Raw genomic sequence first — 26458 nt, 5'->3', positions numbered from 1 at the left:
CTCCTGCCAATCCCTCCCAAAATTATTTCAGAAATTATTTCAGGACTAACAGCTTCTGCCTTCTGACAGACACCAAGTGTTGCCAGCAGTTGCTCCAGCGCTCCTGTCAACAGCCCCTGTAGCAAGGAGCACAGTCCCCAGTGTGTGTGGGCTTTGGCTCCCTGTGGCACAGAAGCCCCCCGGGGTACAGGTCTCTGGGGCAGGAGCCGGGCACCAGCGCTGCCAGGGCTCGGGGGGTGGCAGATCTGCTTGGGCAGGGACTCAGCCACACCTGCTGCTTTCAGTGTTCACAGGTCCCAGGGGTCAGAGCAGCATTCCTGCCCTTGCCCACACGTTCCTGGTCTGTGTCACAGCCACGGGTTTAGGATGGCCACCAGCCAAGATGTGTCCCAAGGAGGCCAAGCCAGCTTGTGTGCAAGGCCCTGTGCCCTTCCTGCTGCGGCTGCGTCGGCAGCCCTGGGGCTCCTTCTGCTGGCCTGAGCCCGCAGAGCAGAGCAGCGTTTGCCCATGGTTTGAGCCATTCCCAACATTGCTGTCGGGCTGCTTAGGCACTTGGGGTGAGGGATTCCTTGCAACCTGGGCCACTTTGGGTGGGCCGGGGGCAGCTCCAGGGCCAGTGGCAGTACATGCAAGGGCCGTTAGTGACACCGTGCAGCACGGTCACCATGGCATGGAACACGACAGGGTGTCAACGGACCCTTGGTGACATGTGGTGATATAGGAGCTGTTGGAGACACGGCCACACCACAGTGCTCAGAGCACGCGACAGGACAGGACGGGACAGAGCGGTGCCGTGAGGAGCCCCCACACAGCGCACTCGTTCCTGCCTGACCCGGAGCTTCCCTGAGTGTTACTCCTGCAGCTGACTTTGCAGCCAGACTGCGGGAGTGTTTGCCTCATAACTTTCCTGAGGAATCTCTCTAGCAGGTGCTCGTGAGGCCAGACTCCAGCATGGCAGCATTTCTCAAGATCTTCAGACTGTTCTGCAGAATAAAAAGGAGAGGAGCTAGAGTTCACCCAGCTCAACAGCTTGAAGAGCCAGAGCAGTCTCAGCCAAAGCAGGATGGTGAGTGGCAGAGCTGGGCTACAGGGTTGATGGCTCCTGCCAGCATGGTGATATCCCATCCCATCCCATCCCGTCCCGTCCCGTCCCGTCCCGTCCCGTCCCATCCCATCCCATCCCATCCCATCCCATCCCATCCCCTGAGGACATGCCCAGGGACAGGAGGGAAGAGGGGCCAGGCAGACGCCCTGCAGAACCCACGCTCCATCCCCTGGGGCATCCTGGGGCTGCCCCTGCCTGGGGAGTGCAGGGCTGGGCTCTGTTCTCAGGCCTCTCACACAGCCCCTCAGCTTTGGCTGCGCTCGCTCTTTGCCAGGTGCAGCCATGGAACAGACACAGGAGCAGGAATCCACCGGTGGCCTCTTTCCCAGAACAGCACAGGTATTTGCAGCCATCCCCACCTGGGCTGGGCCTGCTCTCACTGCTCAGCCCTGCACAGTGTTTGGAGCACTCCATGGAACATCCCTTTCTTCCTGCCCTTTGTTCTCCTGCTACACTTGCAAATTCATCAAATGCATTTGGTAGGAAGAAACCAGCACCACGGGCACTGGCTCCATGGAGAACTGTGACAGCTCCACCACCAACTCCAGTGCTGCCCTGCTGAATATGCTTGTAGAAGAGGGTTTGCCAAGTCCAAAGCAAGTAAGCAGCCTGTGGCAAGGGTTTGATCCTTCCAGGAATTGTTAGGCCTCCCAAGCCACTGGGGCCTGCTGGTCCCTGTCAGCCTTTGAGGCCATCACAGTGTGAAGGGAAGGGAAACACTTCTCTGGGGAAGCTGGGGACGTTACTACCTCTGGCAGCTTTCCAAGTCTCCCCGTGCCTTCTTCAGGTGCCTGCCATGGTGAAATACATCCACCAGTGGCTCATGGCCAATGAGTCTGATGAGCACAGGCTGGACAGGAAACTGCTGGATCTCACAGAGGCACAGCCCACTGATGTGGTGATGACTCTCCTGAGTGTGGCCCCATCGTGTGACAGGTATGGGAGAGCTCAGGGTTCACCAGCCCATCACCCTGTACAGCCTGTTCCAGGTATCTGACCAACAGGGAGTTGCTGGGCCCACTGGCTGCTCCCTTTCCCTGCCCCAGCATGTCAGCCCCCGAGCCTGCTGCCATGCTCCCTCTCTGCCCCTCAGGAGCCTGTCCCCACAGGACTGGACTGTCTGGGTGCTGCCAGCAAGGGACAATGGGCAGAGGCAGAGCTGGCATCCAGCTCAGGCCCCTGCTGCTGCCCAGTCCCTGGTGCTCTGTCTGAGATAGCCCTGAGACAGAGCTCTGATCCTGCAGAGCTGCTGAGACCATGTGGAAGACCATCTTGTGCTCGAGCAGGACTGCGGAGTCGGTGCAGCTGAGACTCCTGGATGTGCTGGGGAACTGGCCAGAGCACAGCACGTGCACCTCCGATGGGGACACAACGAGAGTCTTTGCCCTGGCTGTGAGTTTCTGGAATTGGCCTTTGCTCACCCAAAGGCTGCCTCTCCAGCAGCTCTCCATCTTCCTTCCCCCACTGCATCTGCCAGCCTCAGGTGCTGGGCTGAATCCTGCCCTAGGGGCAGCTTCAGGGGCACCAGGCCCGGCGCTCCCCCTGAATCTCCCCTGGCCTCTCCCTGCTACGCTTGGGCCCTGCCGCACGGACACCTCGGCACTGAGCGCTACCTCGGGCTGTTTGTCCTTTGCAGGCAACTGTGGTGATGTGGAAGATCCTCCAGGTGCCCTGCATCCCACAGATAGTGATGAAGATTTTGCCCCGCGTATTTGTCCACCTGCTCTTCCAAGTGCTCTTCAGCACTCTGGACACACCCATGGAGGTCGATAAATTGTGGAAGGAATGCCAGCAGCAACATGGCTTTGCTGCCAGCCCCAACAGGTTCTCCGTCCCAGTCCCTCTGTCCCTGCCATGTCCCCAGGGAGGGAGCCAGTGCTCCCAAGGTGACCTGAGCTTTGCTCTGCACACAGGTTTGCAGTGCAGACCCTGAAGTCCCTGCTCTGCCAAATGCAGGGTGAGCGTGTGGTGATGGCAGTGGGGCGCAAGTGTGGCTGGGACACGCTGCTGTGTGTTGACACCCACCACTATGCAGTGGCTCTGCTGGCCAGGTGAGACTCCCTGCTCCCCACTGCCCCTGGCATTTTTGCTCTGTTCCTTGGGTGCCCCACACAGTGCGTGTTGTCATGGGCCAGAAGGTCTTGTCACTGAGGGACTGCGAAGCAGACTGGAAAAGGATGGGAGAGGAGAGTGCCCACAGGGAGCTACCCCCCAAAATGGCCCAGGCCCCCTTGCAGGATGGTGGGGAATGACCAGACCTCTGGAAATCAGTCCTGGGAGAGGTTTGTGGCCCTGGCTCACAGTCTTGGTTACTTTTACTCCTGCCAGGGAGATGTCCTGTGTCTCCCCACCTCTGTGTTCCCGGATCTTTCGCTACCTTCTCCAGCTTCTCAGCACACAGGAGCCACGCTGGGATCTGCCTGCCCTGGCCTTCATTGTGGAGGTGAGCCTGATGGCCAGCGCTGCCTCGCTCAGCTGCCTCCCGGCTCTCTGGCCTCTCATAGCCACAGCTGCCTGAGACGGTGCCCGTGCTTTGGGCTGCTGGCTGGGCCCAGCCCTGTGGGGTTCTGGCCTCCTGCTGGCCAGGTCCCCTGTCACTGCCCTGTGCCTTTCAGGTCCTCAAGTACCAGGACTTGAGTGGAAGCAGTGGTAAACGCGTCCTGCAAATCTTGTCACGGCACCTGCAGAGCGAGTGCAGGGAGAAGCGTTACCTGGCACTCAGGGCCCTTCTCAAGCTCACTGATGATCCCTTGCTGGTGAGAAGGGGCAGTGCCTCAAGCTGCGCTGGTGAAAGCAGCCCCTTGTGTTGGCTGGGCTTCGTGTGCTGGGGCAGCTGCTCCCAGCTCTCCTGCCTCCCGCTTCAGCTGCCCGAGTGCTTCGGGACTGGCCTTTGGCCTCCGAGGCCTGACGCAGCAGGGTGGGGCTTCACAGACTTGTGTTCCACACAGGCAAGAAGGATGTGCAGCCTGGCTGAAAGTCTTGTGCAGCTGCTGGAGGAAGCAGATGGAGAAATAGTTAGGATGGCAGCGATGGTACTCAGCTTTGCAGTGTTTGAAAACAACAGTCTGATAGCCAGCCCCATCGCCCTGCAGTTGGCTGAGGCGCTGCTGACACTCTTTGAACATGTAAGGCTCTGTGCCCCCAGCCAGGCACGGCCTCTGGGAGCAGCCCAAACACTTTGTGCCCTGTGGATTTGCAGGCCAATGCACAGCTGAGCCCTGCAGCCAATTCAGCTGCTGATGCTGAGGTCTTTTTTCTTCCTTTCATGCAGGATACTAGCCAGGTGCAGCAGGTGTCCATACTGCTTTTCCAAGCACTGGTCACCATTCAGCTGGAAAAGGAAGAAAAAGCCCTGAAGAGACAAGTGCTGCAGAGCCTGATCCCACTCTTCATCCACTGCCATGATAAGAATCGCTGTGTGGCACAGGTGAGGACTCATGGGCTGCCCGTGTCCCCCTGGGAGGGGGCTCGGTGGCCTCCTGCCCTGGCACCACCAGGGCTGCAGCCTCCTCCAGGCCTGGGACCAGGGAAGTGACTCCTGTGCCCTGAACTGCGGTGCCATCTCCGCATCTCTGCTGCTCTCCAGGCATCTTGGGAAACGCTGCATTGTGCGGCCAAGTTCCTGCAAAGAAACCGTCTTAAAAAGCTTGTGAGGAAGAAGAAGCTGTGGAAGTTCGCCGAGTGCCTGGTAAGGAGGGCCTGGAAGCACCAGGCTCAGGCTGGAGAAGCCCCCTGAGCGCGGCACTCACTGTGCGCTTGGCAGCTGTGGCCCTGCCCAGCGCTGCACGCAGGGGCCGCACGGGCTCTTCTCCAGGCTCCTGCGGCCCCGAGCCGGGTGCCGATGGAGCCCCGGCCCAGCGGGGCTGTGGGGCGGGCCGGCACCGCGGCTCCCCGGGCAGCAGCCGGCCCTGTGCCCCTGCAGAGCCCGGCCCAGCGGCTGCTGGCTGCGCCTCAGGGCTGTGTGTGCAGGGGAGGCCGGGGCCGGGCACGGGCAGCACCGGGCAAAGGGGCAGAGCCCACCCCGAGCCTTCCCTCCCGCCACTCTCCGCAGCTGACAGAGGACAGGAGCCGAGTGGTCGAGCACGTGCGCCAGGCCCTGCCGTACCTGCAGAGCCCTCAGGAGCCCCTGCGAGAGGCGGCCATCAGGTTCCTGGGTGAGCCCGGTTCCCTCCCCTCTCCGCCGCAGCTCGGCCCCAGCCCCGCCTGCTGCCCCGGCAGCTTCTGCCACCCGGGCCCGATGCCGTGGAGCCCCGGCTGCCCTCGGGGCTGCTGCCGCCCTCTCTCAGCCGTGCCTTGGGCGGCAGCAAGCGGTAAGGGCCCGGGCTGAGCCCTGCCAGGCCACGAGGGCGAGTGGCCACAGGGCTGGCAGCACCGCTGGCAGGGAGCTGTGCCGCTGGGCAGAGCCGTGACCAGGTCTGTGTTCTCAGGGATGGCCGGGCGGTGCCTGAGGGAGCAGGAGGATGAGCTCCAGCTCATCTGTGAGGGTGAGTGTGGGCAGCGGGCTGGCAGTGGGGGCTGGCAGGAGGAGCTGCAGGCCCTGCCCCGGCTGTGGAGGGCTCTGCTCCCTGTGCGGACGGGGGGCGGCGTGGGCAGAGCACACAGAGATTTCAGGGGCAGGTGGGGGATTCATGGCCAGCAGCTTTGGGCTGATCCCAGTGGTCCCTTCTTCCTCCTGGCCATGGCTAGAGCGGGCTGGAATGCCCCTGGCACAGGAGTCTCCTCGGGTTCCTGCAGATTCAGGATCTGACAGTAGCTCTGTTCCTCTCTTTCTCAGCCCTCGAAGATATGGCAGATGACACCAGCCCTGCCATTAGAAAACTTGCAGCTGAAACAGCGTCCATCCTTCAGGCGATGCAAGACCGATTCCGCGAGGCGTGCCAGCGACGGTCTCGACTGTGCGGCAGTGCCTGGCTGTGCTATGGGAGCTCTGCTGAGAACTGAGAGCTGATCTGGGAGGCTCTGCCTGCTGGAGCCACCTGAACCAGCCAGGCAGTGGGGATTTTTCCTTTCTTGAAATTTTTTCTCCTTTTTGTTTTACTTATTGTAGAAATATAGGATGTTATGCAACCGACAGACTCCCAGTAGCTTTCTTTTGCTGCCCAGGGTCTGCAGGGCATTGGGGAATAGGGGGGGAGAAGGCTGCTTGTGCTCAGCAAGCTGCCTAGGTTTGCAGTGTTACACGGAAAATGGCCAGAAGCCCCTTGGCCTTTGCTGGTTGTGCTGAAGCCTTTGTGCTGGCCACAGAGCGGGTGGGCAGGGGCCGGAGCTGTGGGGATCCCTGTGAGACGGTGCCTGGAGATGGCCACGACCCCTGTCCCAGCCAGGAGCCGCCAGCACTGTCCTCCTGCCCGGCTGTTCCTGGATGGATTGCTGAGGGCTCCGTGGTGCCTCTTGCTCGGGCTCCTCTGGAGCTCCTGTGGGGCTGCAGCGCTGCTGCTGGGCAGGTTGGCCGGGTTGGGGGAAGGCCTGAGGGTACGGGGTGCTGGGAGGCCGTGAAGGGATGAGGGGCTGTGGACACCCTGATGGGACAAGGCAGTAGAAGAAACGAGGGGGATGTGTGAGGGAGTGGGTGCCAGGAGGCTGCAAGGGGCCAGGAGGCACCTGAGGGGCTGGGGCGGTGGGAAGCCCTGAGGACTTGGGTGTCAGAGGCCATTAGCAGCCCCTGGGCAGTTGCGTTGTTCCTGACACCTGCCTGCTCTGGGGCTTCCCCAAAGTCTGCCCCAGGCTTGCAGCAGAAGCTTCAGCAGGAGGGTGGGGACACTGTTGAGGTGTCCCTTGCGCTGGCTGCCTGGGGACAAGGAGGGCAAGGCTCCCATGCTGGGGGACAGGACAAGGTTCCCTCCTTGTCGATGCCTAAGGCACGTCACTGTGGTTTGTTCAGATACATTGCCTGCCTTTAGGCAAGCATTTCTGATACCTTCAGGAACCTTACACTGGCCCCTGCTAGTATTACAAAGGATACTTACTTTACTAAATTTCCCAGTACAAATAGTTGAGTATTCTGAGTACCTCAGCCCATAAAAGAACGTAGTTGTGCTCTCAGGATTCCATGCGTATCTGGGCCACCAACACATGCTCATGGAATTGGGCACGATATGCACTCATAGGATGATTATGTTCCCAGCTACTCCTGCAACTTGATTGGTTAATATTCCTGATGGCCTGGAATATCCCAAGAATGAAATTCAATTCTCAAAAGCACATCCTCCACGAGATCTGTTCCATGTACTAAGCGCACGACCAGTACAAATTATTATTGGAGTTGCACAAGAGCTGGCTGCTGGAAAAAAGATTTCTTGGGTGGGATTCCTGGTGGGCTTGGTTACTATATCTCTACATGATGATGGTGTTCTCACCTATGTGTCACAGAAGAAGGGGAATATTTTTCACTAGGTTGTAGTCTCTGTCCATTTTAATTTGCATAATGCAAAAATCCTGATAGGAATCGCACAAAAATGAATGCACACACTGCTTGTTAGAAACATCACAGGTGCACATGGTCACTGTAGTAATCTCCTTTACAAGAGGTTTATGAGTTTCAAATTTACAAGCCATAGAGATTTTACATTGAGGCTGGATAACAAAGGCAGGCATGGAGTTAGGTTTTCCTCAATCTTCAACTGCTCGTCATTTATCCTTATAATCCTCAGAATGCTTCATCTGCTTTCCTTGAGCTGTCCATAGTATTTTTTCTTTCCAAACTGCTTCATGGGCATGTATTACTCTGAAGACATACTTGAAATCTGTTCATCAATTGCTGCTTTTTCCTCAGAGGGCACAGGTTAAACTGATTATCTCTGAGCTGACTCACAGAGGTAGAGCTTCTATCCCCTCTTCCTCCATGCTAATCGTATATCCAGATTTTGCTTGATCTTACAAAGCCACTCCCATCTGTGCTCCTGGAATTGGGGTTTCTTTAAGGTCTGGGTGGCTGGAATAAAGTGGACTTCATGATTTTGATAGTTATGTTACAAAGGTTCCTCATCTGTCTGGTGAGTAGCCAGGAATGGCTGTTGGATGAACTAGAGAAGAAATTACTTTTGTAATTCCATGTTGCTGCACCAAAACTGCAAGATATATAAGAAATCCTGAGGGTGAAAGCCACTGCCCACCCTTTAACTCAAGGATTGCTGCCACTGAATGTGAGATAAACACAGTTATTTGTGTACCTAGAGTGAATTTCCAGGCTTCTTGGGCCTTTGAAACAAGAGCAGCAACTGCTCGCAGACAGTCGGCATCCCCTACTTACCTCACCCAGTTGTTTTGAAAAGTGTGCTGCTCCTATCTTGTATGGCCAATTGTTTGTGCCAGTGCTCCCAATGCCATTCCTCGCCTCTCAAAAGAGAAAAGCTAAAACAGTTCCCAGACATCTGGAGGCCCAGAGCAGGTGCTCTTTTCAATTCCTCCTTCAGCTTTTGAAAGGCTTTCTTACCTTTGGACGATCATTCCAGGTCTCTGGGATTGTTTTCGGACAGCTGGTACAGTGGCTTAACCAGCAGCCCACAGTTAACACCTCAGTTAATACAGCCTCCAGCCCTTCCCAGAAAGGTTCTCAATTCTTTGGCAATAGTAGGGAGTGGGGTTCAGTGTATGGTTCCTTTGCGTTCTTGTCTTAGTCCCAGCTGCCCTTGGAATATTTTGTATCCTGGATAAGCAACTTCTTGTTTGATTATATGAGCTTGATTTCTGGATACAACCACTTAGTCCCAAGTCATTTCATAGGCTTACTGTGCATTCCAAACAGTCTTTTTTCCTTTCAGTGACTATAAGTAGATCATCTACCTATTGTAATACAATTCCTTTTGTGGACACAAACACAATTCCAATCTTGTAGAAAATTGGGCTCACCCAATTTTCAAGGTCCTTAGCAAACAGTTTTCCAAATGTGGCTGGACTATTCTAGGATCCTTGTGTTTATACAGTCCACATAAGTTGAGTTCTCCTTCCAGTCTCTGCATTTCCCCAGTCAAAGGCAAACAGGTTTTGGCTGCCAGGGTCCAAGGGTGTACACAAGAAAGCATCCTCGAGATCTGACATGGTAAACCATTCATATTCATTTTTAATTTGGCTAGCAAGGCATATGGATTTGCAAGCATTTGGTGGGGATCTCCAGCTCTTTTGTTAAGAGCCTGTAGGGATTGAATCAGACTGTAGTTCAAGCCATCAGGCTTTTCTACAGGTACAATGGGTGCATTATATTCAGATTTACAGATTCCAGTAACAACCCAAATGTTACAAAATTGTCTGATAGGTTAAACATTTTTCATGTTTTCCACCTGAAGTGGATATTGTGTAATTCCTACTGGTCCTGTTCTGTGGGACTCCAGGGTGTTCCCCTGGTTTCCCTGAATGCCTGGAGACCCCCCTGGCAAGGATGTCAGAGGCCCTGGCATGGTGCCCAGAGGTCTTGGGGGCTGGACTTAAGTCCCTGGAGAAATTTGCAGGCATTGCAGGAAGAATTACAATCAACAAAAAAAAAAAAAAGGTAGAGTATAAATTAGACTGTTAGAAAAAGTGGATTTCTAAGAATGTTTATATTAGGGAGTTCATGGCTAACATGGAGGATTTTGGGCGTGGGACTTCTTTTTCTCCTTCTTCTTTATGCCATCCATGTTGAGTGCCACCCTGGCATTCATTGATTGTTTGAGACAGAGTTGGACAATGTAATAAAATTGCCATGTATTGGAAAGTAATTGTAAATATTAGGTAGGTAATTTGTAATATATATGATAAGACCGGCGCTCTGGCAGGCAGAGTGTGCCCTGGATCGAGGTGCTGAACAGACTGCTGTTAGCTAGAGAAAGAATTCCTTAGATAAGAAACAATAAACAGCCTAGAAAACCTCAGAGAACAGCCTCCTGCAGTTTCTTCGGCGCTGGGGCTGGGAAGAACATGGACTTTAAAAACCACCAACATGTCCTGCTGTGGGGATCTCAGGTATAAAGAGAGCCCAGCAGGCAGTGACAGTGTTCCACGTCTAAGTTTAATGATTTCAGGTTCTGCTGCTCTGGCCTTACCAGGATTCCAGTCCACCCAGACTTTCGGACTAAGAACTTCTGGTGGCTCTTCTGTTTTGGACAAATCTGTAATGAGAGCCAGACTTGGAACATTGTAATTCTTTTTCATTGACTTTGATCTGAACTCCACCAGGGTGTCCTGGTTTGAAAGGACAGGTGTCTGCCAGTAGGGGCAGAAGTCTCCCTTTTTGGAATAGAGACTTTGGTTCCACTCCCCTCCCCCAACTATTACGATTGTTTGAATCAAGGACTCTGAGGCAGAGATAAGGGGGTGGGAATAACAGCTCTTTTACTAATATATCTAACTATACAAACAGAAAACAATAACAGTTAAAATTGCTAACAGAACGAAATAGATAACTCGGTGTCAGTCCCTTTAGATGCAAGCACGCTGTCTCTGTGCTTAGTCCAGAGCTCGGATTTGCCAGAGGGCAGATGGGAACGAAGACAGGAGGGAGGGGGGAGTGGCAGCAGCGGCCACGCCGGTCTCGGGCGGGAACGGGCTCACCCTCACCGAGGGCGGCGGCTCCTCGCTCACCGTGTGTGTCCGGGGGATCAGCTGTGTCCGCAGAGGCAGGAGGCTGGAACGGGGCAGATGCAGGGCAGGTGATCACAGAGGGTCTGGCTCTGCTGTGCTCGGCCGCGTGGCTGAACGATCCAAGGCGTCCTTCTCCCGGCTCGCCGGAGACGCGAGTGCCCTCCCGGAAGCCTCAGAGGCCCCTCCGGGAGCCGTTCCCACCCACCCCCTTTGTCTGGACCCATCAGGGACCCTGGGTGTAGCCCGGCCAGCTCCATTGGCATGATAATGGGAAAAATTCTTTCAATTGACACAGTAACAGAAAAGCACTCAACCCCCAACACACAGGCAAGGAGAAAAGCCAAGTATTTCCTACCTAAATAAAATCTGAAATTTAAAACATCAGAGCCGCCTTTCCCAGTAAATTCTTAAAAGAAGACCAGGCCTATCTTCATCACCACTAGATGTTAATAAAGTAACTACACCATTCTCCAAAATCATTGCTTCAACAAAACTACATCTGCCTCTCCAAGAAAACTATAGGTACCATTATTCAGACTGTAACCAACACCCTGAGCAACAGGGTTACAGGTTGCATTCTGACCTGGGCAGTGTTTTGGTCTTGATATTACTATAGTTTTATTTTCACTTTCCCAGTGAAAAACTGCTATTCTAAATCCCATATCTTTGCCAGGGCCCTCCTTAATTTCCAAGTCATGTTAATTTAAAGGGAGGGAGTTTCCATTTTCCGTTTCAAGAGAAGCTCCAGAGCTCCTCAGCAGACACCTGTCTTTCAAACCAAGACAGTGCCCTGCTGCAGCTCCATCCCCATAGCAGGATCCGCGCTGGATGATCTCCAGGGACCCCCGGTGGGCAGAGCCCCCCTGAGCCCTGGTACTGCTGATCCGTGTTGGGAAGACACCTGGCTGGGGTCTCCACATCCTCCCCGTGGCCTGGATTTTCTTTGCATTTCTCTTTGTCCTTCCCAAACATCCAAAACCAGGGTAACAATAGAGATGTTAAATAACAACCTGCTTGGGGACACGGGGGAATCTTCCAGGGGATGCGGGGGACGCTCAGTTCCAGGGATTTGAGGGGTCCTGGGAGGGACCTGGGGGTTGCTCAGGGCGTTGGGCACCCCAGTTCCAGCGGCTCTGGCTGCGCTGGGAGACAGCTGAGAGCAGAGGAGGAGCGGGAGGAAGAGGAGGAGCGGGAAGAGATGGAAGAGAAGCAGCGGGAGGAAGAAGAGGGACACAGGAGGAGTGGCAGGAAGAGGAGGAGCGATTTTGGAACCACAGGGTTCTCTGGCCGGGAGCTGCAGGCAGGTGAGGATGAAGTCAGTGCCTCTTTCCCTTTATACTTCTGTGTCCTGCTCCATTTCCCGCCCAGCACGGCCCTGGCTGCAGCACAGCCCTGGGGGGGATCTCCTTGCCCTTCCCTCTGGCACGGAGGCAAATCCCATCCTCTCCTTATCCTTCTTCCCCCAGACAAGGAGCTGAGCACGGACAGCAGGGAAGACAAATCCCCACGGCACAGCCTCGGGCAAGAGGCCGTTTGCAGCGGCTCCACGGCACAGGAATGCAATGGGGAGGAAAAGCCCCGCAGATCCCGCAGCAGGAGAGGCTGCAAACGCACAGCCCGGGGATCCCAGCAGGAAAGAGCCAGCCCAGGCCAGGGAGGCGGCTGGAGTTCGGAGCTGGGGCTCTGTGAGCAGCTTCACCATGGGGAGAAGCCCCACAAGTGCTCAGAATGTGGGAAGGACTTCAGTAGAAGATCCAACCTGATACAACACTAGAGAATCCACACTGGGGACCAGCTCTACAAGTGTGGGGAGTGTGGGAAGAGATTCAGAGAGAGCTCAAACCTGACTGTTCACCAGCCGAGCCACACTGGAGAGAGGCCCTACGAGTGTGATAAGAGGTTTCAGAAAAGCACCAGTCTTGTCGTGCACTGTTGCACTCACAGGGATGAGAGGCCTTATGAGTGTCATGACTGCGGGAAGGGCTTCAAGCACAAATATGGCCTCACCATCCACCAGTGCATCCACACAGGGGAGAGACCTTACAAGTATCCCAAGTGTGGGAAGAGCTTCTCAAGGGGCTCTACCTTCACCAAACACCAACGGAGTCTCCACTGAGGGAAGCCCTGCGAGTGCCCCAAATGCAGGAAGAGCTTCATGCACTGCTGCAGCTCCATCCCCATGGAAGGATCCGCGCTGGATGATCCCCAGTGAGCCCCGACGGGCAGAGCCCCCCTGAGCCCTGGTGCTGCTGATCCGTGTTGGGAAGACACCTGGCTGGGGGCTCCACATCCTCCTGGCTTGTCATGGCCTGGATTTTCTTTGCATTTCTCTTTGTCTTCCTCAAGCATCCAAAGTCAGAGTAAAAATGAACATGTTGAAGAAAGGTATGGTTGAGGACTTGGAGGGATCTTCCAAAAGATGTGAAGGATGCTGGGATGGAGGAACAGGAAGCTGGTCCCTATCTCAGAATGAGCCAGAGCAGATGTTTATGGGACAGGAGCCCTCCTGGGCTGTTAGGGACCTGCAGCTTGCAAGGTGCTCTGCTCTCCCTCAGCTCTTCTCTGAGAGATGCCAATCCCAGTTTGGCACCTCAGGGTACTGGGGCCCTGCAAGTGGCACTGCCTGTTCATGGGCAGACAACTGATGTCTGCCTGCAAAGGGCAGGGCCCTTTGCAGGCAGGTTTAGTACTTGCACACTTCATAATATGCAAGCATATTTTTATTACCTGGGTCATTGGAGTGTGTCCTGGTTCAGGGTACATTTGGGAGGAAACTCCAGAAGGGATCCCCCTAGAAAGCAGATTCAAGCCTCTCCTCCTACCGCTTCAGGAAAATATTTCCTTGGAGAAAAGTGGAAAAAACCACCTTTTGATTTAACAAGCAAAGTATTCACAAGCATAAAAAGTGAAAAATATTAAACAATGAAACCTCCTGTTGTTCTGAAGAGATGGCAAATTCAGAAAGTCATTTTGTGGGTGTAGCTCAGCTCACTCAGTCTCTTATCAGTCCCTCTGGTGCTGGAATGCAGTGTCCCAGGCCCCAGTGGGTCACAGGTGTGAGCTCCCGGTGTTCTTCTGGGTTTTCAGTCCAGAGCAGGTTTGAACAGGTCCAAGAAAAAGAAAAACCACAGTCCAGGGAACTTCACTGCCTCAGCTAGCTAAAAAAATACTGACTAAAAAACAGAGGAGAGCTCCCTCTCACTGCCCGTCCCTGCTGCAGACAACACAGTCAGGAGAAGGAAAGCTGAAGCTCTTATCTATATATTTTGAAAACAACTGCCTCAGACATTCCACTGCTTCTCCTTCTCCACCCACTTCACTCTCAAATGTTAAAGGTGTAAAATTTCTTTGTGGACTAAACAGATGGATGAGGATACGATTCAGCATCATAAAGTCACCCCAGGACAAGATGGGTTAAGTTAAATGGTGTTAATGTTGTTCTTTTCCTAAGTTCAGTTTAATATAAGTTATAAGCTGAGTTAAATACTGCTAAGTGTTATTCTCCTGTTAAATTGTTATAGGTTATAAGTTAGGTTAAATCCTGTTAAGTGCTGTTCTTTTGCTAAATTGTGAAGATTAAGGCGTAAGTTAAACCCTGTTCAGTTTCAGCTCTGTTAGGCTTTGAGGCCGCATTCCTTTTATCCTTGCGCTCACTGGCCTTTTGTCACACCCACCTGAGCACACACACACGGACACTTCTTGGTCTATTTCTGGTTTGATTGACTGGATTTTGTTTGTTTTTGTTGTTGCTTTGTTTCTTTGGTGTGCCTGAAGTGTCCAGTCCAGGAGTAGGGTGACTCTTGGCAAGGAGTCGTGCTGTAGCTTAACATTAAATCTGGTTTTTGCTGATCCCGTGCTGGGGATTTTTTAAATGCTCTCAGCCCCTGGCTCATAACAGGGTGAAAGAGCCTTGGCCCAGGCTCTGGCCCTAGGGACACGGGGATGCTGCCAGGGGGTCCCTGTCCCCCTGTGCCACCCCCAGGGTCCCGGCCTCTGTCCCCGTGTCAGGCTCTGGGGTCAATGTCATGGAACATCCTCTGGGGGAAACTGCGGCATGGGGGGTGAGGGGACCTGGGGGGACAGGGGACCCCCCTGTGCACGAGCAGCGTTGGACTGTGAGGGGGGAACGGGGCAGAGTGACCTCCCCAGTGACCTCACACAGCACCATATGATGTCCCACAGTCATTGTGATGTCACACAGCACCCTATGATGTCACACCACACCCTATGATGTCACACAGCCCCTGTGATGTCACACCACACCCTATGATGTCACACCACACCCTATGATGTCACACAGCACCCTATGATGTCACACAGTCATGGTGATGTCACGCAGCCCTGTGATGTCACAACCCATGTGATGTCACACAATCCTCATGATGTCACACAGCCCCCAGTGATGTCACACAGCTACATGTGATGTCACACAGCCCTGTGATGTCACACAGCCCTGTGATGTCACACAACCCATGTGATGTCACACAATCCTGGTGATGTCACACAGCCCCCAGTGATGTCACACAGCCCCTGTGATGTCATACAGCACCCTGTGATGTCATATAGCCCCTGTGATGTCACAGAGCCCCTGTGATCTGTGAAGTCACAGTCATTGCTGTGATGTCACACAATCTGCCCTGGGATTTCACATTTCCATTCTGTGATGTCACAGCCTGCTCCAGGGTGTCACAGCCCCTCTCTGATGTCACACAGGCACCCTGTGATGGCAGAACACACTCTCTGATGCCACAGCCTTCTCTGGGACATCACACAGCTGCTCTGTAATGTCATAGCCTGCTGTCTGATATCACAGAGCCACCCTCTATGATGGCACAGTCTCCTCTGTCACCTCACTGCCCTCTCTATGGTGTCACACAACTGTCCAGTGCTGTCACAGCCCACTCAGCAATATCACAGTCTGTTCTGTGATGTCACAGCCCCATCTGTGACCTCACACAACCCACTCTCTGCTGTTACACAGCCCCTTTCTGACATCATAGCTGCTCTCTGGCTCCATGACACAGCCACAGAGGTGCTGCTGTGCCACAGCCCCCTCTGGGACATGACACAGCCCCTGCCAGTGCTGAGCACTGTGAGCTCTGCCTGTGCCCTGCTCGTGTCCCTGCCATGCCCTGGCAGTGCCCCAACCCTGCTGGGCTGTGCACAGGAGCTGCTCCTGGGCAGAGCTGTCTCTCTGCAGCACTGCCCCTGCCAGGAGCTGCCTCTGGGGACAAAGTAGGGAAAGGTGTCTCTGATGCTGAGCAAACCTGGATGTGTTTCAGGAATGCAAAGGGCCCAGGCCTGAGCCCCAGCCCTTGTCAGGGCAGATCCTCTCTCTCCCTCATTGCTCAGGGCTCTTCCCAGGGCACTGGGCTCTGGGGATGTGCAATGCCATAGGCAGGTCCATGGGGCAGTCCCTGCCAAACTGCAGAGCAGGGACAAGGAGGCAATGAGGCCCCAGCACAGCAAGGCTCACTTGTCCCCTGCTGGCCTCAGGCCCAGGGCCAGCAGCCATGGCCCAAGTGCTGCAGCAGTTGGCTCTGGCAGGGCCTTTCAGCTGCTGCCCATCCCTGTGCCCTCTGCAGCCCAGGCTGTCCTACGGTGTCCATGCCCTGTGCCTCTGTCCCTGCAGGCTGTCGGCATCCCCTGGCTGCCCCACCTCACTGGCCCTCCCTTTGCTGTCAGCTCTGCATCCTGCCTGCCTCTGCTCGGCCACACAAAGCCTTGGGCTGCTCCAGACTTCTTCTGGGGGACATGCTGCACCACAGCACTGTCCTGGGTGGGAAATTTCTTTTTCTTTCTTCCTAGTCTGGACGTCTCCAGTTGCCCTTGGCATGAATCCTTTCTTTCTCGGGCTGTTTTCTACTATGTCAAAAGGATCCACCATCTCTGAAACCAGCCTTCAATCCCTCCCAGGGTTCTCCTCTGCTCTGCTCAGTCTCCACTCCACTGAGCACAGAGTTCCTTTGTCCCTAGATAGTGGTCAAGTGCTTGAGGCCAAAAGCCCTTGGACAAGAGGGATGGTTCTTTTCCATTGGAAGGAAACCATAGAACCCCAGGGTTTTGAAGGGAGATGAGAAGCAGTCAGCAGAGGCCAAGGCAAGCCAGACCTGTCTGTCCTTGAAGCTTTTGTCTGAAAGCAACCTTTGGATATACGGGGAGCTTTGGAGGTGGAATTCCATTTCAGCCATGGATTCATGGACTGGAAAGACAATTGTCCATAGTGTGGAAGGAGGAGAAACATTGACAGGGTCTTCCTGTAAAATCATCCCTTAGATAAAAAATTGCTTCCTTAGAATGACTAATACTAGAAATATTTAACTCCCTTTGCAGACCCCCACTTTATATCTTTGTGATTTTATTGGTCCATTTCTGATTCCTTAGGTGGTAGGTCACTTTTTACCTAAAATCCCTAATAGTTGGTCAGTTTCACAATCCCTTATACTATTGGTCCATTTCTAAGGCACCATGACCCTATAAAAGCCCCCTTAGTACCTTATATATTTGGACTGCTGCCTGGACCCCTTTGTGGAAGAAATAAAGTGTCTGCAGAACCTTCATGCAGCTTTCTCAATCTCTTTTTCTCTGCTGGACAGAAGGTACTTTGCAAGCTGAGCAAAAATCACAATAAGAGCTAATGGCCTAAACTTTAGTCTTACTTGCATTCAAGTACCTTGTGACTGAAATCTGCCTGAGACACCAGGAGAAGCTGTTCCTTATGAGACATCTTATCCAGGCTTGTTGTGGCATTTTGGGGCAAACCCCAAGCTCTAGCAGTTACAGGTAGGAAGGAAAGGGTAGAGTCACAGTGTTTCAAAGCCTGATTAGAGGCAGCCCTAAGGAGGTCAAGGCCAGCCAGACCTGTTGTCAGGGAGGAATTCTCGGACAGACAGAATTTGGAAGGCCAAATCTCACTTTTGTCTATGGGCACCTGGATGAGGACAGTTCTCTTCAATAGGAATGAATGTAAGGAGGCCCGGTGTTTCAAAGGCAAATGAGAGCAGGCCCTTAGGAAGCCAAGGGAACCTAGACAGTCCTGGCAACTTTTGCCTGACAGCTATCCTTGGATGTAAGGAATTTTGGAGGCAGATTCCCAATTTTGGCTCTGGATGTCTGGACTTGAAACACGTTTTTTTCCATGGGAAGAAAAAGCACAGGAGGCACCCAGTGTTTTGAAGGCAGATGAGAGGTGGCCCCCAAGAGGCCAAAGCCAGCCAGAACTGTCTGTCCTGGCAGGTTTCATGTGGGAATAATCCTTGGATATAATCAAATTTGGAGGAGGAATCACAATTTTTGCCATGAACCCCTGGAGAAGAAGGACAGTTCTTTCCCACAGGAAGAAAAACACTGAACTCCAGTGTTTCAGGGGCTGATGAGAAATAGCCCCCAACATGGCAAGTCAGCTGGACCAGTCAGGCAGTCCCCAGGAGGCCCAGCCAACCAGGCCTGTTCCACGTTCTTGTATCCTTGGGGTCCTGCAGCATCACAATTGCCACTTGGTGTCACATTCTGCCGCAGCAAGGGGCACTACAACTCCCCTGGGGCCTGGAGTCTCCGACCTCAGGAAACCACTAATGACCAACAGGAAAAGACGACAACAGGGCGGGTCTTGGTTTAGCAAAACCTGGGATCCTTTACTGAGCCAGGAACCAAGACAAGAAGGAGGGTAGAGTCATGGGTTTTATATGCCAGGATAGGGGTGGACTTTAGGGTCAGGGTTCAGTAGTGAGAGGAGCAGAGGATTGCAAAGGGGTGGGTCAAGGAGGACAACCAATGGGAAGAATTAAGGCGAGAACACTGCAGTAGAATTTAAACCAATGAGGGTACAGGAAAAGAAGATCATTTGGGGGCCATTTCTTATCTGACAAAATGAGTGGAGTGTCTTTTCCCAGGCTTGCAGGAGCACGCCCCACAGGGTGGAGGGGTGGAATTTTCTTTTTTAAATCATGCCCCACACCGATGCTGTCTGTCTAGGTAGAATCCCCACCTCCTGGAAAGGGGGCACATCTTGGTTCCATGTGGCCCTGTAGTATCAGAAGAGATCTTTGTTTCCATGACACGCAGCAATATAACAAGAGTCTCCTTAGCTCCACAGCAGCACAATGGCCCTTGATTCCATGAGACCTTGCCGTGTCAAAATGGTTTCCTTCTTTCCATGGGACTGTGCAATGCCACAATGGTCCCTTGATTCCGTGAGGTTGCAGTCTCAAAATGAGCCCTTGGTTCTATTGGGTTCCCCAGGATGACAATGGCCCTTTGCTTCCACCAAGCCTGGATGTGTTACACTGGCCCCTTGCTTCCACGAGGCCCTGCAGTGGCACAATGGTTGCCTTGGTTCTATGAGGCCCTGCGATGTCACAATGGTCTCTTTTGGTTCCACAGTGCCACCACAGCACCTTGGTTCCATGAAGCCCTGAAGTACAGAATGGCCCCTTGATTGCTTTGGGCCCCTTATTGTTAACCTGAATTCTTAGTTCCACAGAGTTTCACAGTGGTCTCCTTGGTTCCATGGTGCCACACAGTGTCACAATGGCCCCTCAGTTCTACAAGGCCCCATAGTGTCACAATGGCCACTTGCTCCCATGAGGCCCTGTGATGCCACAATGGTCTCATTGGTTGCACAAGGCCCTGCAGTTCCACAATGGCTCTTGAAGTGTAATAATAGTCTCAGGGAGTTCCCCTGGCTCAAAATGGCCTCCTTGGTTTTATGATGGCCTGTAGTGTAACAATGGTATCCTTGGTTCCACAGAGTCAGAATGACCCTGTGGTCCCATGGAGCCCCACAGCACCTTATAGAGCCCCACGGCCCCTTATGGAGCCCCACAATGTCACTATGATCCCCTTGATTCCATGAGGCCCTGCCGTGCAACAACAACCCCTTGGTTACACAAGGCCCTGCAATGTCACAATGTTCCCTTAGTTCCAATGTATCCTGAAGTGTCATAATGGTCTCCACGGTTCCATGAGGCCCCACAATGTCACAATGATGTTTGGTTCCACAAGCTTTCATTCTGTCAACAGCAATCTCCTTGGTCCCGCAGTGTCACAATGGAGCCTTTGTTCCATGAGGTTCAGTAGCATAACATTGATGCCTTGATTCGATGAGGCTGGGTAGCACCACAATGATCTCCATGGTTCTTCAGCCCTGCTGTGGCTACCGTGAAAAAATGGACCTATGGTACCATGAGGTTCCATAGTGTCACCAGGGTCTCTTTAGCTCCACAAAGCCTTGCTGTGCCACAATTGCCTCTCATGGTTCCGTGAGTTTCCATACTGTGGATAATGATCTCCTCGGTTCCACAGTATCACAATGGACCCCTGGTTCTATGAGCTGCCTGGCCTCCCAAAGCCTCTCACAGACCCTAATGGGCCCTCATTGCCCCTCACAGGTCCCCATGGCCCCCCATTGCCCCTCATGGCACCTCACAGCCCCAGGCATGGTGCTCCACCCAAAGTAGGAGTCGGGCCCTCTTTGTTCCCCTTTTATTTCAGACCCTTCACAGCAAGGAGTAAAGAAAGGCTGAAATGGAGCCTTTCCCCAGCCTTTCCCTCGGGGTTAATTGCAATCTGAAGCTCTGTGCTGGTGCTGCCCCAGCGTGAACATCCCTGCAGCCCCAAGGCCTTTGCTGTCGTTCGTGTCCATTCCCTGTCCCCCATGTCCATTCCCTGTCCCAAATCAGAAGGAAAATTGGGAGGAAATGTGTAGAAGGTATAAAGTTAGGTTAGCATGGAAGAAAGAGAAAAGAGAAAAGAGAAAAGAGAAAAGAGAAAAGAGAGAGAGGAGCAGATAGGGGAGACAATGGAATCATGTGATAGAGTGCCGGTGGGGGAGGAGCATGTTTGGACACTGTAGTAGGACAGGGACCAGCTCTGGGACATGGGTTGTGATAAGGAGAATGAGCACAGGGAGGAAAAAACATCTGGAAAAGCAGATTGTATGTTAAAAACTGGGATTTTCTTTTAAAGGTTTTGTTTGATTCAGTGGAAAAATGAATGGTTGTGAGCTGTGGGAAAATGAATACCCCCAGGCAGTTGTGAGGGGAACTATAAGAAGTACAGAGGATAATGCAGACGGATTGTTAGGGGCGTCAGGGGCTCCTATTATACCAGTGAGTCAGCACACTGGAGCCCTTGTTAACTTTTAAGATGGATCCAGTTGAGAACAGATGTGTTTCCTGATAGATACAGGTGCCTCTCAATCCACGATGAATTTAATACCTAATGGGGGTAAATCATGAAAAATATCATTGATTATTCAAAGGGTGAGTGGAAAGGATGAGTAAGTGTATTTTATTCAATCACTGTTAGTAGATGTGGGGGTCAGGGTCCTGTCCAAGATCTGTAGGATGGTCTGAGGGGTCCAGGAGTGGATGTGGGGCTGTCAGGGGAATTTTCAGTTGTTATGACTCCCATAGATCCAAAAAGCTGTCAACAGACCCCCACCTCAAAGATGCTGCTGGGGTTTGGGGGCTCCATGTTGGGGTTCATCCTCCTGGAGCTGCAGGAGAAGGTGGGGGGTCCCCAGGGTCTATGTGTTTCTCCCCCCAGAGCATGTGTGACCCTCCCCCCCCCAGTCCTGGTGTCACCCCCTTTTCCCTCCCCAAAGGGCTCCTGGGAGGGTGCAGAGGGGATGACTGCACCCCAGCCCCTTTGTTCAGCACCAAGCTGGGCTTGGGGCTGCAGGAGGAAGAGGCCAAGGGGAAGCAGATCCTGCAGGTGGGACAGTGCTTGGGCTAAGGACAAGCACACCTGGACAGGGCAAGCAGCCCTGCACACCTGGCTCAGGTGTGACTCTGCCCCAGGAAGGGAGCAGGACATTCCCATCCCCATGGATCAGGGCTGGGAGCAGCACTTGGAGCAGGGATATGGAAATACTGGGAGTGACTGGGACCACACTGAGGGCTACTGAGAGCATCTGGGAATGATGGGTGCACGCTGAAGCTAACTGGGATATATTGGGAATGAGTGAGATCATCCTGAGGGCAACCAGAACCATACTGGGGATTCTGGGGTGACTGGGAGCAGGCTGAGGGCAGTTTGGACCATGTTGGGGCAATTGGGATATACTGGGAGCAACTAGAACCTCACTGAGACTGACTGGAATCATAGCTGACTGGGCAACTGGAATCATGCTGGAAGCAATTGGGAGGAAGTGGGAGTGACTGGGAGCATGCTGGGGGCAATTCGGATATACTGAGAGAGACTGGGAGGCACTGGGATCATAGTGAGTGTGACTGGAACCATGGCAATGGACTGGGCTGGGTTATGTGGGGATGCACAGGGAGCACTGTGACCCTGTGGGGCCTGATGGAAACAAGGGAACATTGTGACACTCTGGCCCCTGCCCTGTCTATGGGGTGTTTCAGGAAGCCCTGGGGTGCCCGGTACAGCGGAGCAGATCCCCTGGCTCAGAATGCAGTAGCTCCCCAGGACACCCTGGGCAGGCAGGCAGCAGGGAGAAGAGGAAGCCCAAGGCCCAGCACCCCAAGGGTGGTACCAGCTGATAGACAGAGCAGGAGGGAGACCCTACTGCTGGGATGGTACCAGGGCTCCCCAGCACTGTGCCAAGGTTGTGCGACATCATAAGCAACAGTGTTACAACACAGAAGGATGTGTGACATCCCAGAGAGGCTATGTGACGAAACAGGGAGGCTGTGTGACCTCAAAGGGGCTGTGTGAGGTCACTGGGGAGGTCACTGCACCCCAGAGCCCCCTCACAATTCCCCCCAGAGAAGTCCAACACTGCTCGTGCACAGCGGGGTCCCCTGTCCCCATGGGTCCCTCCGCCCCTGTGCCACAGCCTACCCCAGAGGATGTTCCAAAGGGGGACAGGGATCCCCTGGCAGTATCCCCATGTCCCCCAGGGCCAGAATCTGGGCCAGGGTTCCTTCACCTTGTAACGAACAAGGGATTGAGAGCGCTTAAAAAATCCTTGTCAAGGGATCAGCGAAAACCAGATTTAATATTAAGAGGCAGCATGACAAAGTTCCTTGGCAGGACTCACTCTACTCCTGACTGGACACTTCAGGCACACCAAGGAACAATGCAACAACAAAAACAAACAAAAAGTCAGACCAGAAATTAACCAAGAACTGTCTCTCTGTGTGCTTGTCTGGGTATGTGTGACAAAAGGACAGTGAGGGCAAGGATTAAAGGAATATGGCCTAAAAGCTTAAGAGAGCTCAAAAGTTACAGGACTTAACTTATACCTTAACTGATACCTTCAACTTCACAGTTTTGCAAAAGAACAGCACTTAGCAGTATTTAACCTAATTTATAACCTATGGTGTAGCTATTTAACAGAGGAATAACACTTAACAGTATTTAACTAAGCTTGCAACTTATATTAAACTTCACAACTTAGCAAAAGAACAACTTCTTGCGGCATTTAACTTAGCTTACACCTTGTGACGTAACCTTACTTGCAGACCTCACTGACTCAGATATCCAAGGCCCTCAAACCCCTCAGAGAGCAGCATTTCAGCCACATTTGTCAGAGCACAGGTGTGCACACACACATAGAGAGTCAGTGCAAGAGACCTGTGAGAAATTCCTCTGGAGGGCAAGAAAATGCTCACTCTGAATGCTTGGGCATCTCCCCAGCAGGTGAAGGGTTGAGCCTCGAGGAGTGGGAGATGGGCCCAGGCTCCGTTGTTGTTCGGGATGTCCCGAGTGCAGCACACGGGAGAGTTCCTGGCTCAGAGAGGCGCCACTCGGAGGGAGGTGCTGGCCCAGGAGAGCTCCAAGGGGCTCCTTGTGGAGCGCTGTTTGTAGGGCTCCAAGAGAGGGGATTCAGTCACAGCAACATGGGCACCACTGAGGGCCCAGGCAAGGTTTGCTAGGCCTTTTTCAGGCTCTGAGCTCTTTTTCTCTTTTCTCAGGCTGGGAAACTTTTTCCCAGGCTGAGACAGTTTCTAAGCTCTGGCCTGAGCCTTTTCCAGGATGATAACTTTCTGGTAAACAGAAAGGAATTAATAAACAGAGATTAGTACCTGGTGTTGACTGAGAAACAGTTCTCGTGCTACGTGAGAAGATATGTTTTCTCCTATTGTCCAATGGACTGCTGTCCTGTTCCAAACTTGCAAACCACAGTATAAATATGGTTTGGTTTTCCAATAAAATGCTTCTTTAGCCTCATACGGTCAAGAAGTCCTTGTGGTTATTATATGCGACTCTCAGCGTACAGCAACACAGCAATGTCTCATCCTGGCCGCACTTGACATCCACAGCTTTCTTTGGAAGGAGGGAAACAGGGATGTTGTGCCACTGAGGGAACAAAAACAGTCCCAGGGCTGCTGCTAAAGGAACCAGGAGCTCATTGGGCAGCAGCAGTGTCTGGGAGCAGACAGTGTTTGTGCTGAGCTCCAGAGGAGCTGAGCCCAGGGGCTGTTGGCCAAGGCTGAGGCCCAGTGAGCATTTCTCAGCTCAGAGCGTGGCCTGAGAAGGGAAGGAGGGAATGCACCAGCACAGGGCCCATGGAACCAAGGGAACATTTTGACACTTTGGGGCTTCATGGTGTCATGGAAACCACTGTGACATTGGTGGGCCTCATGGAACCAAGGGGAATGTACTGACACTCTGTGGCTCCGTGGAATGTACGAGTCATTGCTACACTGTGGGGCCCTATCAAACCAAGGGTCCATTGTAACACTGAAGGCCTCATGGGAGCCCTGCAGACCATTTTGACACTTTGGGGTATCATGGAACCAAGGGGCCATTGGGACACTGTGAGATTCCATGGAGCCAAAGGTCAATTGTGACATTGCAAGGCCTCATGGAACCAACAAGAGACCATTCAGACACTTCACAGCCTCCTAGAACCAAGGAGACCATTGTGATACTGAGGGGACTAATAGAATCATTGTGACAGTATGAGGCCACATGAAATAAGCAAAGCACTGTGACACTGTGAGGCCTTATGGAACCAGTGAGACTATTGTGACCCTGCGAGTCCCCATAGAACTAAGAGGATCATTTTGAGGCTGTGGGGCCATTGTGAAATTGAAGCCTTTGTGACACTGCAGGGCTGCATGGAACCAAAGGTCTGTTGTGACGCTGGAGGGCCTCATGTCATCAATGGTCCATTGGGACACTGTGGAGCCAAAGGAGATCATTGTGACACTGCAAAGCCCCATCTCCAAAGTCCATGGTAACATTGCGAGCCTCATGGAACAGAGTTACTTGACATTGTGTGGCCTGTGGAACCACAAAGACCATTGTGACACTGCAAGGCCTCATGGAATCATTGAAACCATTGTGACACTACAGGTCCCAATGAAACCAAAGCAACACAGAATAGGTCTGGCTGGGTTGGCGTCCCAGGGACCACCTGACTGGTCCAGTTGACCTTGGTACATTCAGGGGCTCTTCTCATCTGCTCCTGAAACACTATGGTGCAGCTGCCGGGGCTAGGGTGGTTCCAGCCTCAGGCTGCTACGGGAAACCAGATTGCTCTGAGAGCTCCTGAGGCAGAGTGCCAGCCACAAGAATAGCAAGAGACAGAGACTCTGGGACTTGCTGTAGAGATTCTGAAAGCAGCTTTATTTCTTCGAAGGGTTCTACCAGCAAAATCTGGTTACATAGCACAGCAAGGGGTCTTTATAGGTTTCAAAGGGATTGAAATTCTAACCAGTAAATTATGAGTTGAAAAACTATCCAATTACATTATGATTCTAGGTGAGAAAAAACCAATCATCTAGTAAAGTTAAAAACCAATAGAAATCCTAAATGATAACAGGGGTTTTGGCAGGGAGGGGGAGGCATCTCTCATGAAAGGTTTCATTATCTCAGGGCACAAAATTCCAAGGGCCCTTTTCAGGCACCTTTGTATCATCCACACTATGGCTCTGTGCTTTCCTTCCTATGGAAAAGAACTGTCCTCCACCTCCAGGCCCCCATGGCCAGAACTGAGATTTCACTGCCAAATATCCTTATATTCAGGGATTGTTCCCATAGGAATATTGCCAGGACAAATCTGGCTGGCAATGTTTTCAGGAGGGTCACCTCTCATCTGTCCCAAAACACTGGGGAAGGCTCCATGCTTTCTTTCCTATGGAATGAACTGTCCTGTTTCTCCAGGCACCCATGCCCTAGATGGGGATTCCACTTCCAAAATTCCCTATATGAAAGACTGATCCTAGACAAAATCTGCCATTACTGACATGTCTGGCTGGCCTTGCCCTAGAGAGGCTCTCATCTGCCTTCCAAACACTGGGGCTCTGTGCTTTCCTCCTGTGTTGGTTTTACGTGCTTGGGGGGAGGGTTGGCTTCCTCTCAGGGAAAGCTTCACATGGTCTGGGAATGGAGGGGGCTGTCCCGTCTCCCGGGGCTTCTCCTGTGAGCTGCTGGCACCAGTCAGAGAGCTGATTTGGTGACGGACAGCTCAGGAAACTAATGAAAATTTATTTTGCTTTTACAAATAACAATGGATGAACTTCTGGTTGGGTCTTTCAGCTTCTGGTCTCTGGAGGAGCGGGGGTCCCCGGCTGGGGGCCTGGCCCTGGCTCTGCGGGAGCCGTCTAGGCCCCCCTGCTCGGCACCGGTTCTGCGGGGAGTCCTTAGTCCGGCCCGGCTTGGCTCGGTGGGGCCGCATGGACCCCCCAGCACCGGCCGCATGGACCCCCCGGCACCGGCTGCACGGACCCCCCGGCACCGGCCGCATGGACCCCCGGCACTGGCCGCATGGATTCCCCGGCACCGGCTGCATGGACCACCCGGCACCGGCCGCATGGACCCCCGGCACTGGCCGCATGGGCCCCCCGGCACTGGCCGCATGGACTCCCGGCACTGGCCGCATGG

The 26458-nt window shown here is 53.2% G+C and overlaps 1 protein-coding gene and 1 long non-coding RNA gene across 2 annotated transcripts; both read left to right on the top strand.

The window, feature by feature from the left end:
• Nucleotides 1-1588: 1588 nt before the first annotated feature.
• On the top strand, nucleotides 1589-3156 carry LOC306816179 (uncharacterized protein). The gene is made up of 4 exons (XM_079332660.1): nucleotides 1589-1705; nucleotides 1893-2041; nucleotides 2350-2497; nucleotides 2742-3156. The coding sequence occupies exons 1-4, from the start codon at nucleotides 1619-1621 to the stop codon at nucleotides 3036-3038; spliced, it is 681 nt and encodes a 226-aa protein (XP_079188786.1). The 5' UTR covers nucleotides 1589-1618; the 3' UTR covers nucleotides 3039-3156.
• Nucleotides 3157-3376: 220 nt separating this feature from the next.
• LOC306816180 lies at nucleotides 3377-4156 on the top strand. Its single transcript, XR_013777592.1, has 3 exons — nucleotides 3377-3548; nucleotides 3721-3861; nucleotides 4054-4156. It is a non-coding gene; the product is annotated as an uncharacterized lncRNA (long non-coding RNA).
• The last annotated feature ends 22302 nt before the right edge of the window (nucleotides 4157-26458 follow it).

Source organism: Erithacus rubecula, assembly GCF_903797595.1.
Source record: "Erithacus rubecula genome assembly, contig: scaffold_410_arrow_ctg1, whole genome shotgun sequence".
In the NCBI taxonomy this organism is placed as follows: domain Eukaryota; kingdom Metazoa; phylum Chordata; class Aves; order Passeriformes; family Muscicapidae; genus Erithacus; species Erithacus rubecula.
This window is presented reverse-complemented; position numbering and strand designations above follow the sequence as displayed.

Excerpts from the sequence above, each read along its gene's own strand:
- LOC306816179 (XM_079332660.1), top strand. The coding sequence starts at position 1,619 with ATGGAGAACTGTGACAGCTCCACCACCAACTCCAGTGCTGCCCTGCTG. Across the intron at positions 2,042-2,349 it reads GTGGCCCCATCGTGTGACAG|AGCTGCTGAGACCATGTGGA; the intron begins GTATGGGAGAGC and ends CTGATCCTGCAG. Across the intron at positions 2,498-2,741 it reads CGAGAGTCTTTGCCCTGGCT|GCAACTGTGGTGATGTGGAA; the intron begins GTGAGTTTCTGG and ends TGTCCTTTGCAG.